The sequence below is a fragment of the Ylistrum balloti genome, unplaced genomic scaffold, assembly GCF_031769215.1.
Source record: "Ylistrum balloti isolate Yb309-2 unplaced genomic scaffold, AGI_CSIRO_Ybal_v1 Utg371196, whole genome shotgun sequence".
Taxonomy (NCBI): Eukaryota; Metazoa; Mollusca; class Bivalvia; order Pectinida; family Pectinidae; genus Ylistrum; species Ylistrum balloti.
Window position 1 is genome coordinate 620,620 of NW_026782651.1, and position 17,384 is coordinate 638,003.

Sequence of the window (17,384 nt, forward strand, 5' to 3'; positions counted from 1 at the left end):
TTATCTGTACTGTAAAGGTACTATCGCCCTACAGCAAAATTTCACACATTTCAAAGATTGCTACCTGGCAATGGGATTACGATAGCCCATTATCATTGGCTGTGTTGTGAGGTTGATTAAAGAATGGACACAGATTAAAATTTAATTACTTACAAGCCATGATGTTTAATCAAAGATTATGAATGGGATGTTGTGTTATGTTCACTGGTGCCATTAATGGCATTTAGTTAGGTCTGATTTACAGAATTCTGAAAACAAACGAAGGAAATCCTATCACATGTATGATGATTTCATTAATTCCCAAAACGTCACTTTTCCATTTTAAGCAAAAAAGCAGGAGAAACATCATAATTTATCTGTCAATCATGCATTTTCCGACCGATTCAAACTAGCCGTCATCAGACCATTGGCGAGCACTCTTGTAATTTCGACGACTAAAGATGTGTGATGTTAGTACTCTCGTTTCTGTGACAGAATACTTTATGATATTAATTTCCTTTCTTTTTAGTTCATTAGTGCCTATAATGTTTATGTATCAGTTTTGAAATAATAACTCTACTACTTAAAGACCACTTTAATGCAGCATATCATTTTATATAAATGAAAATGTTTTGTTTCAAAATATAAATGCATCTTTTCATTTAATCTTGTTTTTAAGAATTTGTTTTGTTTGTCCTGGTACAAAAATCTTGTCATCAACTATATATAGCCATGAACATGAAAACGTCAATGTAACCCACCACAAAGGATTCATAGTCTCAAAGTATCAGTCTTTTTGTTTGTCCTTTCAACTTTGAAACCTCATAGTTTGACTGTATATATATGGTGCAATAATTGATTAATGAATTGTTGGTCAAATGGGTGAAAAGTTTGAACCAAGTTCAGAGATCAAAATCTTGGTCAGGGTATCGTGAATTTTCTATATATATTGAACACCAAACTAAGGTTGTATAGCCTACAGTTCGGAGTTACAAGTTAAACCACATTCAACGTCTGCACTTCTTCATTTATTCTTTCAAAGCAAACATATATGGGCCCTTGCACCAGTCCCAAAGTACAAAGAAAAACTGCTGCCTTTTATATATAAAGCTAATTCCTTGGGTCAAATTAACAGTGTGATATGATACAATGTAAAGGTTGGTCTGTATACACATCAAAGAACTGGAGTCTTCTCACATACATGTGTGTACATACAATAAATAATCTATCATCTATTATGAATACATTTCAAGGGTATCAAATTATACCTCTGGTTGTAAAACATTGCTTATTTAATTACCAGGCTCAGTTTATCAAAGCGTCCTAAAAATTAATACATTAGTAATTTGAATTTTTTTTCATTTCAATAAAAACATTTTTCAAATGTTTTACATTTAAAAAGATTTTGCCATGTATTTTATCTTCAACAAAATCATTTTAAATTCCTAAAACAGGCAACCATGAATTATAAATCTTTTAAAATTTGAAAACAAACCATTTGAATAATTTGTATTCATTGTTAATTTTAAATACACAGTAGTAAAGTACTATCTATTAAAACAGACTTTAACAACTAGTGAATTATTTAAGTATAGCCCTACATGGGGGTTTGGGAGGGAAAGGAACTACTTCACTAAATGGCAATATCTAATTTGTCTACATTATCATCCTTCTTAACTAAAACATTTCATAGGTTCTATCCTTCAAAGTTCACCCCCAGACAACTAGTATTTGCACTCCTTTCTTTGGACCTTGTGTAAATATACACCTAATACCAGCAAATCTGATAGCTCGTTTACATGGATTTAGAGCACCTACAGATCCCTTTGAATCCAAGTTAGATGGAGTAGGGGTTACACTAAATAACATTTTGTTTGAGCAATCATATCAGCTTCAAAGCCGTGTGGAGATGTACAGTCCAGTAGTTATTCGTAAACAGTACCTTTACTCAACAAATTAAACACGAACAAAAAGTGAATTGGAAAACTCTTAAAAGTATTCACTTGGTGAATGTTTTAAAATTCTACTGGCTATGGTCACAAATTTAGAAAACATGTCTCCATTTAAATGTATTTACATGTAATTCCTTATAATGGGAACACAAATTGATTAAAATCATTTACATAGGAAATCTCCATATCATAATTATATCTGTAATAAAAGAAAACCTTGCTTTTAAGTTTGATAAATATGCGATATATTTAAAAAAAAAACAAACTTTTATGCAAATCTTTAAATCAATGCTACTTAAACAGATTGAATAAAAAGATACTTGAAACTTCACAATGCAAGTTCGGATAATTCAAAAGCATCACATAAAGTCATTACAATTGTCAGTGTGATGAAATTTATAGTGACATAATTACTTAAATACTATTACTGCAGCAAATACATTATAGATATTAATTTCTGAAATACTGTTTCCTGTTGGGATTCAATAAGCTTCAGAACAGGAGATATTTTGAACTAAATGAAATCAAAGCAATGTAGCAATTTTGTAAAAAAAAAATTGTATTCTGAGAATTACCAAAGTGTTGTGTATATACCCTTATCCTATGACATGTTCATGAACATAAAAACTTCTCATTGAATTCTCAGCAATTACATATCTACCTTATAAATAATGCATACAAAACATTACTATTGCCTTTGAACACTGAAGTAATTTATTCTTGATGACAAAACCCAAAAGTCATTATATTAATTCAAATAGAATTCAGCTGTCATCGACAGCAATACATCAGTGAGTATATGTAACAGGTAAAGTAAATTACCAATGCATGCACATCTCTTGTGAACGTGTATAATGTGCATTATCAATGCATAGAAAGGTATACTGCATCAAAATTCAAAAGCACTTCAAAGCTTCTTAGTAATCAACATGTTTTTGATCTGGTATGCAAATAAAATTACCACTAAATTCAGGATGAATTTCAAAGTTTTGAATTCTCCACATGTATCTGAAAACTCAGTAATTGGATTTATTTAGCATAATCCAAATATCAATTTTCTGTAGTGTCGTACCGTATCAATCTAAATGCATTAAGAAGCAAATCAATTCATGATCTGAGTCATGATAAAAATTTTGACATTAAAATATAAAGAAATGTGAAATAGTTTAATAAACCTCAAAGCAGGCAGATACTGTATACTGATATATTTTAGTTTAATCATGATCCATGACTTGCCATTACACCAAAGTTTCAACATCAATTTGACATAGCTGACTTCTAGGATGTAAAATCTAACTACATGTATTGCTACAAATCTTGAAACTATATCTACATGATAAGGAATGATACTGGTGAATTTGTAATCGCTTTTTCTGGGCCTCTTCTTTTAAAATGAGTATGAATTGCTTGCTAGCCAAAGCTGACAATTTAAAACTTGGTAATCCATCAAAAAGATATTGAAGGCACTCATTTTTCTATTTTTTTTTTAAAATTCTGTTTGAACTTTCCTAATTTTCATGAGTATGCATAGATTACACTTGTCAAAATTTATATATTCATCCAATATTCAACAAAACTTGGAAAAGTAAAATATTGAAGGTTATACATCGTGTCTCATATGATTGTGGAAACAAAAGTATTCTACAAACTAATTGATGACCAGTATCTAACATACATTATTGCAGGCTGCACTGTAATTTGTCAATATTCATCTTTTAACAATGCTTAAGTCTTTTATGTATAAATATACATCTCTGTTCATTTTCATGAAATTTATAAAAGACAGCATGACAGTTAGGAGTGAAAATTACTGTACTAACTGCATCACACAGTCTTGTTTGACAACTTCTTTAATTGCAGACAAAACAAGATATGGTTCTAATTGAATGCAGAATGTATATTAATGCTTTAAAATTTTCATGCAGTGTAAACAATGTCTACCTGATAGCAAATGACAATTTCATATTGTTGAAATCGAAAGAACAGCATCGTTGCGGAGTGGAAATTGAATGTGTGCAAATGGGATAGTGTTAGTTAGTGTAACCAGATTTTGTGGACCAACTTCGTTGTTTGTGTATTGTACACAATGTGTTGGAATACACATACTTTGAACGCTTCTCTTTACTCACCTGCATATCAGTCACACCAATTTCTTGATTGGTGATCCAGAGCAACTGCATGGATATCTTAACCGCCTCGTTGGCGATGTCAATGCCACCCAGGACCTTTGGGGAGACATTTTCTTGTCGCGTGTCTGTATAATATTCGTCGTCAAACAGTTTGGCCAACTTTTCATCCTTTTCACCGATATTATGCAGACTTAACTTCCCCTGATTTCGATCCGTTACATCTCTTATTTTCTTTGTATTAGTTCCACTGCTTAAAGAAATAAACAATACTACACACAATACTCTAAAAAGTGGTATAAATACCCTGTTATTATTGTAATTCAGGGTCGCCATGTTGGAAATGGCCTTTCCGACCTTTTCATCAAAACATGACGGTGATAAACATATAACATGCTTTCACAAATCATCTAATACCATCCAAATTCCGAATGCTACGTCATGATTAAACTGTTAATTTCCTATTCTATTTGTTGTAAATCCAGGTTGTGAAAATAAACACGAGAAAGTAAATCCTTATCCGCTGTTACAATGCTGTTCTGTCATCGTAGTAGACTTGCATGCTAATAAGGAGAGCTAGCACCACAGCGGTGGTTTCGTATCGTCCATTTTTTCACTCTTTTTTTTCTGTGTAGATGCGCGCGCATCATTTTTACGAAACTAATCATTACTGATTTCGGGCTATATTTTCAAGATGTCAGCCCCCATGATCCGAAGCTTTTGTAGACTTTGCTTGCGTAATTTCAAAGCTACTTCAAAATTACGAAATGACAGTAACAGCATGAATATACAACGAGCTCCGAAGTTGTATTTATGCAAACGGCGCTTTCACATATCAACAGGTATCCTTTTTAATTCATTTACAGTATTGTCATTGTAAGATGAAAGGTCATGGGAGGGAGGGTATGCGAGGGGGCCCGCAAGTCTTACCATCATGTAGGGATGTGCTTCCAGACAGTATTGGAAGTATTGTTTCGACATTGGTTCCAGACCGTTATGTATTTTGAAGCAGCCATTTTGTCACATGAACTATTGACCTGCACCTGGATAATTTTGGTTGCTGTAAAGTGTCGCTCTTTCAGAAAGAATAAAAAGATGTGCTTAAAACCATTCACCATAAATATTATGAGAATATGTTTTATAGGCAAATTTGTATATTTTTTTAAAACACGCTTTTTTAACATGTTGAACATCCTCCCAGATATGGTGAAATAGCTTATCAATCATCTGTCAATGAATACAAATCGGCCATTTTTTATTACTTCTTGTCGAGTTTTCACTATGAAAGTCTGTCTGAAATGCAGGCCTTATATTGGAAAAATGAAGATTTTGAAATGATCACTTCTGACCTCTAATTTTTTATTTGAATTAACTAGTGACTTGTAGACTGACAGATGGAAATTGAACTTGTATTTTTAAATACCTGGTGGTTTGTGTTATAGAAAAGAAGTTTACCTGTCCATATGCCTCACGTGAGATAAAGAATTAAACAATAAACACTTACCCACAGTTATCCACATTTTTCACATGAGGATATTATTTTTGATTTTTTTCATCAATCAAGTTATGATTTTATGTACTACATATGTATTTCTGGGTCACTGTTGATCAGCTTGATCAAGAGTCTCTGTGATTTAGTAATGTCATTAGAAACCGAAGTGCAGTCACATTTCCGATACACATGTTGGTCATTTCAGGTTAGAAAAATTTGAGGTCGTTTCTGTTGACACTTTTTAGAAAAATACCAGTGTTTCATTAGTCAGATTAAAAAAATATATATATATTATAGTATGAACACTTTTTACTTCATTTATTTATTTGTTTGGTTTCAATTCATTGACATAGCATAGCGTGATAGATTTGGGATGAATCTCAAAGATAAAAGGGGTGGGGTCAGCCCTTGGATATATGGCTGCTTCATTGTCATTGTACTCTGGTACATTTTAAGCTCATCTCAACATGACTACATGGACATTGTACGCATACATGTGGACAGTCAAATATACTTAATTACCAATGGTATAACAGTACAATTAATATGATAATGTTTCAATTTACGGAACAAAAAAATGGCATAACTATACATTAAGGAAGTATTTCCAAAAAAAAGGTTTCCCTAGAACAAATTAAGTAACCATATACAATTTTGTATGTTGATCACATCAGGTGCCAAGCAAAGCGACAGCAGAGGTCTCTGGGTTGTTCTTATCAGTGTATAATGTTTTAACTTTGAAAACCAGTGTAGATAGATATTAGTACACAGATGAATATGTCAATTAGTCAAATACTGTTACATACATGTAGTATATAAACATTTAATAATGCAACAATCACATTGTTTTATTTTTTTTTTTTTTCCACTTCTTCACAGGTCCACTCCACCATGGTGATTATGAAATGCAAGATCCAAAGAGTGAGGATGAAGTGTAAGAATGACACCTGAAATCATCCCCTAATTTCATTTCAAGGCACATGCTGCCAGAAATTAAGCAATTTCATTGACTTCTTGGAAAATAACATGTTGGAATTGTTATCTTCACACAAATTCCAGTTCCCACCTAGGCCTACCTCTTCATTTTATTGTATTTTCTTCATGTTTTACCTTGTTGTCTTTCATAATAATTTGAATTAATTTGATACCAATTTGGCCTTGCAATTAGCCCAGTGGGCTAATATACAAGTCAAGAGGTTGACTTATCCTGGGACAATGAAAAAGCATTGTTCTAAAAAACATATATATCAATTGAAGATTGCGTCGGGACACAATTAATAACGTTATTAACTCCCCTTTTATTATAACAATAACATTACGTTACAATATAGATTACTAAGTAATGTACAGGGTACATGTAATGTAATCACCTGAAGATGGCCGCGAGGCCTGAAAACGTTAATGATATATTTGTTTGTCATGTTAAGTGATTAATTTTCTCTATAAATATATATATACGGGTGGATTATTACAAAGCCTGATCATACTATCATAGAAATATATTATCCTGGGTGCGTGGAGTTGATGATTTATGTAATTCTATAAGAAAGTTAATACAATTCCACATAAAAACGAAAATCAGTAAGGAATTAACACTGTAAGGGGAGATAAATCATTATGGATTCAGGTTCTGACTTTGAACAAGTTTAGAATTTCATATTTTAAGAAGTTCAAACCATAAAAGCAAATATGATTTGAATTTGATTTTTTTTAAACATAAGCAGCACTCTGAGAGGAAATAAATATGGATTTATTTTCTCAATTTTGAGCAAGTATGAATATGTCATATTTGAAGAACTTCAAACTTTGAAATGAACACTCGTTAACAACTTGTTTCCCTTTCTGTACTGATTGAAATGGTGGGGCTTCAAGATCCCTTTGAGATGATCTCTTATTATTTTTTCCAGGGTAAATATTGTATATATAACAAGGAGTGGGGAGAGGATACCTGTACGGGGGAAGGTTGGAGATAATGCCATGTACCTAGCTCACCGTTATGGCATTGAACTGGAGGGTAACACTTTTTTTATACAAACTTGCTCAGCAACTGAAAACTATTATTCAAAAAACTACTTTTAACAATTATCAAAAAAAAAAAAAAAAAAGCAATTGCACAATATTTTTTGGATCACTTCATAAAATCCTATTTCATTCAAAAATACTCATTCTTTTGAAAATATAATAACCCACCACGGTTTATAATGGTATGCAGATTGGTAATGTTTTCTGTTTTAGGTGCTTGTGAAGCATCACTGGCATGTTCAACCTGTCATGTTTATGTACATGAGGATTATGTAGACAGATTACCTGAGCCAAAGGAAGAGTATGTCATTCATCTTGATAGTTTTAATATTAAGATTGATGTGACACTTTCTGTTTTAAATGCAAGGGTCCTTGGGTGTGTTAAAGGAGGTCAGTTTTGTGGTGATTTGAGGGGTCCTAGGGTGGTTACAAGGAGGTCAATGTGGTGGTTTGAGGGGTCCTAGGATGGTTACAAGGAGGTCAATATGGTGGTTTTAAGGGTTCTATGATGGGTACAAGGAGGTCAATGTGGTGGTTTGAGGGGTCCTAGGGTGGTTACAAGGAGGTCAATGTGGTTTGAAGGGTCCTATGATGGGAACAAGGAAGTCAATGTGGTGGTTTGAGGGGTCTTAGGGTGGTTACAAGGAGGTCAATGTGGTGGTTTGAGGGGTCCTAGGGTGGTTACAAGGAGGTCAATGTGGTGATATGAAGGGTCCAAGGGTGGGTACAAGGAGGTCAATATGGTGGTTTGAAGGGTTCTATGATGGGTACAAGGAGGTCAATGTGGTGGTTTGAGGGGTCCTAGGGTGGTTACAAGGAGGTCAATGTGGTGATATGAAGGGTCCAAGGGTGGGTACAAGGAGGTCAATATGGTGGTTTGAAGGGTTCTATGATGGGTACAAGGAGGTCAATATGGTGGTTTGAAGGGTTCTATGATGGGTACAAGGAGGTCAATGTGGTGGTTTGAGGGGTCCTAGGGTGGTTACAAGGAGGTCAATGTGGTGATATGAAGGGTCCAAGGGTGGGTACAAGGAGGTCAATATGGTGGTTTGAAGGGTTCTATGATGGGTACAAGGAGGTCAATGTGGTGGTTTGAGGGGTCCTAGGGTGGTTACAAGGAGGTCAATGTGGTGGTTTGAGGGGTCCTAGGGTGGTTACAAGGAGGTTAATGTGGTGGTTTGAGGGGTCCTAGGGTGGTTACAAGGAGGTCAATGTGGTGATATGAAGGGTCGAAGGGTGGGTACAAGGAGGTCAATGTGGTGGTTTGAGGGGTCCAAGGATGGGTACAAGGAGGTCAATGTGGTGGTTTGAGGGGTCCAAGGGTGGGTACAAGGAGGTCAATGTGGTGGTTTGAGGGGTCCTAGGGTGGTTACAAGGAGGTCAATGTGGTGGTTTGAGGGGTCATAGGGTGGTTACAAGGAGGTCAATGTGGTGGTTTGAGGGGTCCTAGGGTGGTTACAAGGAGGTCAATGTGGTGGTTTGAGGGGTCCTAGGGTGGTTACAAGGAGGTCAATGTGGTGATATGAAGGGTCCAAGGGTGGGTACAAGGAGGTCAATGTGGTGGTTTGAGGGGTCCAAGGGTGGGTACAAGGAGGTCAATGTGGTGGTTTGAGGGGTCTTAGGGTGGTTACAAGGAGGTCAATGTGGTGATATGAAGGGTCCAAGGGTGGGTACAAGGAGGTCAATGTGGTGGTTTGAGGGGTCCTAGGATGGGTACAAGGAGGTCAATGTGGTGGTTTGAGGGGTCCAAGGATGGTTACAAGGAGGTCAATGTGGTGGTTTGAGGGGTCCTAGGGTGGGTACAAGGAAGTCAATGTGGTGGTTTGAGGGGTCCTAGGGTAGGTACAAGGAGGTCAATGTGGTGGTTTGAGGGGTCCTAGGGTGGGTACAAGGAGGTCAATGTGGTGGTTTGAGGGGTCCTAGGGTGGTTACAAGGAGGTCAATGTGGTGGTTTGAGGGGTCCTAGGGTGGTTACAAGGAGGTCATTGTGGTGGTTTGAGGGGTCCTAGGGTGGTTACAGGGAGGTCAATGTGGTGGTTTGAGGGGTCCTAGGGTGGTTAGAAGGAGGTTAATGTGGTGGTTTGAGGGTCCAAGGCTGGGTACAGGGAGGTAAGTGTGGTGGTTTGAGGGGTCCTAGGGTGGTTACAAGGAAGTCATTTGTGTGGTGGTTTGAGGGGTCCTAGGATGGGTACAAGGAGGTCAGTGTGGTGGTTCGAGGGGTTCTAGGAAGGGTACAAGGAGGTCAATAGAGTGGTGATTTGAGGGGTTGGTCCAAGGAGGAGACGGGGATGGATTAGTACAAGGAGGTCAGTTTCATGTTGGTTTTAGGGGTTCTAGGGTGGGTACAAGGATGTCAATTCTTTGATAGATTGAGGGGTCCAAGGAGGTGGATTGGGGTGGATGGGTATAGGGAGGTCACTTCCATAGTGGTTGATACAAGGAGGTCAAATCCAAGGCTGTGGTAGATCTCAATCCTATTGAATATTCAGCATTATGGATTATAAAATGAAATGATTAGAAACACTTAAGAATCCTGTTCATTAATTAAATTCTTTAGTTAAATCCAGATTGAATCTATTGGTTTGTTGACAAACTGTGTAAAGTTGATATCTCCAGGAGTATGTTATTTTGTTTACAACTCATTGTTTATTTTTGTTTTATAATTACATATAAAGCATCTAAATTACCATTTCAGAGAAGACGACATGTTAGACATGGCAGTATTTTTAAAAGAAAACTCCAGACTAGGTAAAGTTTTGAACTGGTTTGAGGTTTTTGGGTTGAGGTATAAAAGGGGAGATAAGTCATATCAAAACATGTTGTCTCATTAGCTTTGATTGAAATATTGCATCGAGAATTTTCTATTTTATGAAATATTATAGGAGATTGATGAAAATAACAAGAGATAAGAAGATTGGGTATCAGAAGTTGAAATTAATCACTGGAAAAACTATTATTGAAAAATATGTTATAGCTGTTATCAATAAAGTAGGAAGACACCTTAACAACACAAATAACTTGTACTGTTTCAGGACTCACATTGTTAAACTTTGATTTGTTCTCATTTTTTCCTTGTTTCATCAAATTTAAGTTTTTATTAAGATTCTGTTGACTTGTCAATATCTGCTTTGTTGTATTTATGTCAATGAAAAAAAATATTAATAGACTTTAATACCAATGGTGCTTGGCCGATTCTTAAAAGTACTTGGTAGTTTGACCAAGCAGTTAAAAAATTCATCTAAATAAAATCCTTTCACTTTCATATACATGTATTCACTACAGCATGTAATCTCACTGTCTTTAAGGTAGAGACATACATTTCGCTACAGCATGTAATCTCACTGTCTTTAAGGTAGAGACATACATTTCGCTACAGCATGTAATCTCGCTGTCTTTAAGGTAGAGACATACATTTCGCTACAGCATGTAATCTCGCTGTCTTTAAGGTAGAGACATACATTTCGCTACAGCATGTAATCTCGCTGTCTTTAAGGTAGAGACATACATTTCGCTACAGCATGTAATCTCGCTGTCTTTAAGGTAGAGACATACATTTCGCTACAGCATGTAATCTCGCTGTCTTTAAGGTAGAGACATACATTTCGCTACAGCATGTAATCTCGCTGTCTTTAAGGTAGAGACATACATTTCGCTACAGCATGTAATCTCGCTGTCTTTAAGGTAGAGACATACATTTCGCTACAGCATGTAATCTCGCTGTCTTTAAGGTAGAGACATACATTTCGCTACAGCATGTAATCTCGCTGTCTTTAAGGTAGAGACATACATTTCGCTACAGCATGTAATCTCGCTGTCTTTAAGGTAGAGACATACATTTCGCTACAGCATGTAATCTCGCTGTCTTTAAGGTAGAGACATACATTTCGCTACAGCATGTAATCTCGCTGACTTTAAGGTAGAGACATACATTTCACTACAGCATGTAATCTCGCTGTCTTTAAGGTAGAGACATACATTTCGCTACAGCATGTAATCTCGCTGTCTTTAAGGTAGAGACATACATTTCGCTACAGCATGTAATCTCACTGTCTTTAAGGTAGAGACATACATTTCACTACAGCATGTAATCTCACTGTCTTTAAGGTATATTAACTGCTGAAGCTAATTTATATATAAAAGAAGTGGCCTTTCTTTTGACAGGTTGTCAGATTATACTAAATAAAGATCTAGAGGGGATAGAGTTAGGTCTTCCACAAGCAACAAGGAATTTCTACGTTGACGGCCACGTCCCACAACCTCACTGACACTGGGCTTCCTGGTCATCATCATCCAAACAACTTGAGTGTCACACAGCCTTGAGGCCTAAAACGGATCTCTGCTTGTTTACATACAGGTGTACATGCTCGCGTGCCTGTAGTTCTGCAGTGCTTAAAGTCTCCGCACAAACAGTATGGTGTGTGATGTCTGCCTCCATGGACACTGTGATTTCAACATATTATTGAACACTATTATGTACCATCATGTAACATTGTGACAGCAGGTCATTGTCAGCTTCTATTTTGTTATCAGCAGTTGACAGTAGACTCTATATGTGACTGAATAGTATTTCTGCCTTGGGTTTGTGATGTTGTGGGGGCAGGGGGTGGGGGAGAGGAGCTTAGCATTCAGAGAATTGAGTTCCATGTATCTGGTCATGTATATTTTCTACCTCTAGTACAGTGATGACAAATTCTTTTTTTGAGTGTTTCATTTCATTTTTGGACATCCTATACAGCTTATAAATGGCAATAGGCCAGGTTTAAAAAGTTGAAAAAGAAATCCCTGATTTTCAATTTTTAACAATATCTTTTCAATGAAGGATGTGTGACGAGGATTTAATTACAATTTTCAGGTTCATTTTTTTTGTATCTTATCATTTTTTATGCTGTACACCAAACCATCCAATAGCTTGGGTATATGTATAGTGTTGCCTCTTGCCGTCATTCTAAAATGATTTAGTTTCCATTCATTTCCTCTTTGATTGATGAAGATGTTGAACTGACATAAAGTTGAATATTGGATCAGCGTCTCTGGAGTTATGGCACTTGAACTTTGAAAATTTCAAGAAATTTCTTAATTTGTGACTGGTACAGGCAGTTATGTTGCACCTATATATTAACCATTAGTTTTTTGATTAATCGCATTTAAATGGTTCACTTTCTTGCCGTGTTGAGCTGACCTAATGATTTTTAATTTTTTTAAAGACATGAAAGTTGTGGAGGAGGTCAAGCAGAGGAGGATGTAATGATATTAGTGATAAATGATATTATTTCACCAGGGTTAAATTGTTCATATCTTATCAACCTTACTGAAAACTTCTCACAAAGTATAAATTCCTTGAATCAAATGTTCAAATCATTGAACTTCAAAGACAAAACTACATCTTTGTATACTTCTGATTTTGCCTTAATGACAAAAAGGTGAAAAAATGCAAGTTTGGCTGTATACAGTGATTAAATAGGTATCAGACGATGAAAAGGAAGATAAATTTAATATTTCCATGTTGTCAAGTAGCATTATGAAAACTTGAATTTTTTCTACTTGTTAGGATATTGGACTTTGAACAATGAAACCCAGACCTGCATCTCTTACATGTATGTGTTTGTGTGCCGAGTGGGTGAAGCAAATCGTTGATGTTGTGAGATTTTGATTGATATGGTTAGTGAATATGATTATAATATGCGTGTTTTGTTTGATTGTAAGAACGTAAATAATTGTCATCTTAAGACCTGAACTGACACTAGTTATTATATTTTTATTGCTTTTTACCACACTTTGAGGTTTGTTAATAGTTCAGTTGGTTAGGACATTTACCTGAGGTGACCATCCAAGGTATGTGGTTCAATGTTCCTTACTCATGATAGTTTGTGTTTCTCAGGAAGCTGAGAAACTCACCAGTCCTGCTATCATGGCCTTGACCTTGGGCTGGACATGTTGCACTAATTGCTGTTGACGAGATGTAATGGGCCTCCCATATGTTGTTCAGTAATATAGCCACCTGGTACTTCAAGGAGTCCTCACATGGTAATATACCCAGCAAACCAAATACACTTTGATTGGATTGTGGCACTTATCTTTTAATAAGCCGAGGGCCTCAATCAGCACTTAACCTTTAACTCAAAATAGGGAGGTCAGTTTACCACAGAATCACTCATATCTGATAGAACTACTATAGATATTGTTGGACAAATTACCAGGAATGGGTTTATCAAGCAGAAAAAACAAGTTTTGCTGGATTTTTGGAAACAATCGTTTTTCAGAGATAATGATTAGAAGTACTACATCAGTACTTTACATATAATGTACAGTCTTTTCATGGAATGTTAATAAATGCATGAAAAATAGGGTTTTATCTATAAATAGCAACTATCAACAACTGGATTAAATATTCTCATTATATAATAAGTTTTGAAATTTGAATTTTTCATGGAGAGTGAATCGTTATGTTTAATGTTTTATTTGTATATTGTATATCAGTATTAAATACAAGCATGAGAGAAGATATTTAATTCTCTTTGTTCATTTTACAAATTAAAATTTCTCTACATAAGTGGTATCATGCTCGATCATATATAACATGTATATTGGTGGTGTTAAACCATGTAAGGGTAAGATTCACCACCTGGCTTTTTTGTGTGCTGTATATTTGTTACTTTATCAGAGACCAAGTTTTCCATGGTCAACAAGAAGTTTGATAATTATCACTACATTCTTGGTGCTTTTACACGGATGATTTTTTTCTGCCACTCATGGTTTTCAGCGAGACCTGTCCAATTGGGAGCTTATATGTAGGCCATCATCCCATCTGATGTGAACCCAGAATATTCTTACATCCTGTTTAATCTGACTCCCGAGTATTCTGACACACTTTGATCTGACACTTTGGTACTCTGACAGTGTCTGATTTGAACTCAAGGGTATTCCAAATTTCTATTCAATATGACCCCTGAGTATTCTGACATCCCGTCTGATCCGAATCCCAGGGTATTCTGACATCCCGTCTGATCTGAATCCCAGGGTATTCTGACATCCCGTCTGATCTGACCCCTAAGTAGTTAGACTTCCCCTTTACCTGATATGAATCTGAAGATGATTTTTTTTCATTGAGAATTGCTATACAATATCCTGTGCCATTGGATAGCTTGTCTTAAATAAATTCATAATTTCTCTTTTTGATGAAAGTTAGCCGATGACCTGTATATTTTATTATCTGTAATCAGACCAATATCAATGCAGGATTCTACATGATGTCATCATCTAAGACAGGTGACTGAATTGTGATGTGTTTAACCAGTTTTTATTTGTTGTTAAATCACCATAGTTATACATGTATTAAACAAATAAAGCTACAAATGTTAAACCTTTCTTACCTTTATTATGAAATCATGATAAAATTAGCTCACATAGTTGCTTGTGTATTGGACATGTCATATTTGCTTTTGTTGAAACCAATTCTATCTGTACACCATATACAGAAGTGAACAGTCGGCTGGGGATATCTTTTAGTAATACCATATAACATATACCAGACTTGGGGTTGACCTACAAAATCTGCTCAAAGTCAGGGATGGGTTTATTACCAGATAATGGAATAGTATTTGTTTGGTAATTCTACAGAACAGCAAAAGATTAAGGTGGGCTTATTACCAGACACTGACTTATTGTGGGATATGTATCTTTTATGGCACATGTAGTAGACTGAGAGCAAACAGTCAGAAAAAAATTATTTTGTACTCTTGGCAGCAATTTCTCATTTATATGTGCACATCATGCTAGTGTTTTATCAGTGGCCAGCACATTATAATTTTAAGATACCAAGTAAAATATAGGCCTTTCATCACTGCTCTGTATCATTTCAACAGCAAAAGTGTAAAGAACTATCAAAAATATTACTGGTATTCAGTTTTTGTTTTTAGAGTATCTTCCAAACAATTGAAATTTAGAAAAATCTAATAAAAATTATACTGATATAGATATAAGGGATAGTAATGTCCTTTTTCCTTGAACATTTCAATGTTAAAGACCTAAGGGAGATAATTCAAACGATTTTGTTAGAAAATGACAACATATAATCAGAATTCAGAATAATTCCCTGAAACACAAAAACGATAAGACGATAATCATAGATTTATTTTCAATGATTTAATTATGGAAAAATCAATGAACTCTCACTAGTTAAATGAAATGTGTGGCCTTTGTATGGGTGAGTATAATATATTTCTGTGGCAAATCAATAAAAAGTACCAAGTTGAACTACCTCTGTATGCTTCAAAACATTTGTCTGTTGTATTTTTATTGTCATTCATTTATTTATTTAAGTTATTATTTTGGTCCTTCATGTCAATTGTGAATTTCCTTCAACCCTGAATATGAGCATGCTGTATATATGTAGATATGACTGACGATGGTTGTAATTAACTGACAATATGGTAATGATGCAGAGGTCTTCTTTAAAAAAAATCCCAAAATACGACAGTTTAAACTGATATCAATATAAAACAGAAACATTACACACAACAACAGACTATTTTAGCTAATAAAACATGGTAACACATCAATATCAGTACAAGAACAACATTATGATTCAAAAACAACTTTTCCTTTACCTGAAGGAAAAAAATTGTCAATTCAAAAATAATAATAAAAACAAGTAATAAATTCAAAACATAAAAAAATGATATTTTTTTTTAAGATTGGAAAATATGACACACAAAGAAGTGTAATCCAACTTGGTATTATCTTCAGTACCTTAACGAGATACACCTTGTTATAGATACACATATCAATGACCTCAATAACTGTAAAATTAACACTTATTTTAACTCAAACATTTCTGTAAAAAAGTATATATATAGACTTCTATAAGGATGTAGACTATTGAGAACATCTTGTATAATATATTTATCTATTATGAGGTCTTTGTTTCAAATGTCTAGTAATAAATATGACATAACAATATGTTTGATTTTATTTTCTTTGCCCTCTCAGATACCAGCTAATTTTCTCCAAATTATTATTTGGAGTAAAAAAAGTATATAAATTCTGAAGTATAATAGCACTTTTAAGTAAAAAAAAAAAGATGCATTCTATTTTACAATCATGTAGATAATTTTTCTTAATTCTTTTTCAATATTTGAATGTAAGAAAAAAGAATTAAAAAAACAAAACAAAAAAAACAAAAAAACAACATAAAAATCAGAATTCCACAGTATAAGTCTTTTTTCAGCCTAAACTACTTTTTCCTGTTTGCATATTAAACAATAAACTTATCATTATAATTGCAAAAAATAAACACTATTGTTGATCAGAATTAGGAGATAGGAAGTCTTTCTATGGGAGGGGCACTGATTGCACTTAGTTTTAGGCTCATCAAATATATTGGCCATGCATTCCTTAACATTACATTTGTACATTCCCTACATTAAATTCTAATTTACATTAGAGTTATGTCCCTTGACAAGACTTCTTTTTTTGATATAAATAAAACCCCAAAAAACAGTCAATCTTGTGGAAAAGTTGAAAAAACAGCCATTGTTTAAGATGTGAATACAAAATGATGAATGAAATCATTAATGTTAAGCAAGAAAAAACATGAAAACCCCTTGGATTTGTAAGTTAACCTGTCTTTTTCTGCAAAAGAGAAATCATATCCTGTTGACTTCATATAAAATGAAAATGCTATGATGTGATAAACGATTTTCATGCATTTTTGTGAAAACTGAATAATATGACAATGAAAAATAAAACATTAACAGACTGTGCATCTTTTCCATATCTTATATAAAGTTTTATGAAAAAGACCAAAACATCAAC

The 17,384-nt window shown here is 34.7% G+C and overlaps 2 protein-coding genes across 2 annotated transcripts in view; one reads left to right on the forward strand and one right to left on the reverse strand.

Annotated features, from left to right (window-relative positions):
- The window catches only part of LOC132561365 (VWFA and cache domain-containing protein 1-like), a 49,214-nt gene extending 44,821 nt beyond the window's left edge, over positions 1-4,393 (reverse strand). Inside the window, exon 1 of the mRNA XM_060226090.1 lies at positions 4,061-4,393. Coding sequence (XP_060082073.1) covers positions 4,061-4,393 — 333 coding nt within the window. The remainder of the gene's footprint in view (positions 1-4,060) is intronic.
- Positions 4,394-4,751: 358 nt separating this feature from the next.
- LOC132561362 (adrenodoxin-like protein 1, mitochondrial) lies at positions 4,752-14,931 on the forward strand. Its single transcript, XM_060226086.1, has 6 exons — positions 4,752-4,899; positions 6,429-6,483; positions 7,457-7,563; positions 7,785-7,872; positions 10,267-10,319; positions 11,733-14,931. The coding sequence occupies exons 1-6, from the start codon at positions 4,752-4,754 to the stop codon at positions 11,834-11,836; spliced, it is 555 nt and encodes a 184-aa protein (XP_060082069.1). The 3' UTR covers positions 11,837-14,931.
- Positions 14,932-17,384: the final 2,453 nt, after the last annotated feature.

Bases quoted from the DNA above. Each gene is read 5' to 3' on its own strand.
- LOC132561362 (XM_060226086.1), top strand. From the start codon at position 4,752: ATGTCAGCCCCCATGATCCGAAGCTTTTGTAGACTTTGCTTGCGTAAT. The intron at 7,873-10,266 runs GTATGTCATTCA...TTACCATTTCAG, and splicing joins TTACCTGAGCCAAAGGAAGA to AGAAGACGACATGTTAGACA. The intron at 10,320-11,732 runs GTAAAGTTTTGA...TTCTTTTGACAG, and splicing joins AAAAGAAAACTCCAGACTAG to GTTGTCAGATTATACTAAAT.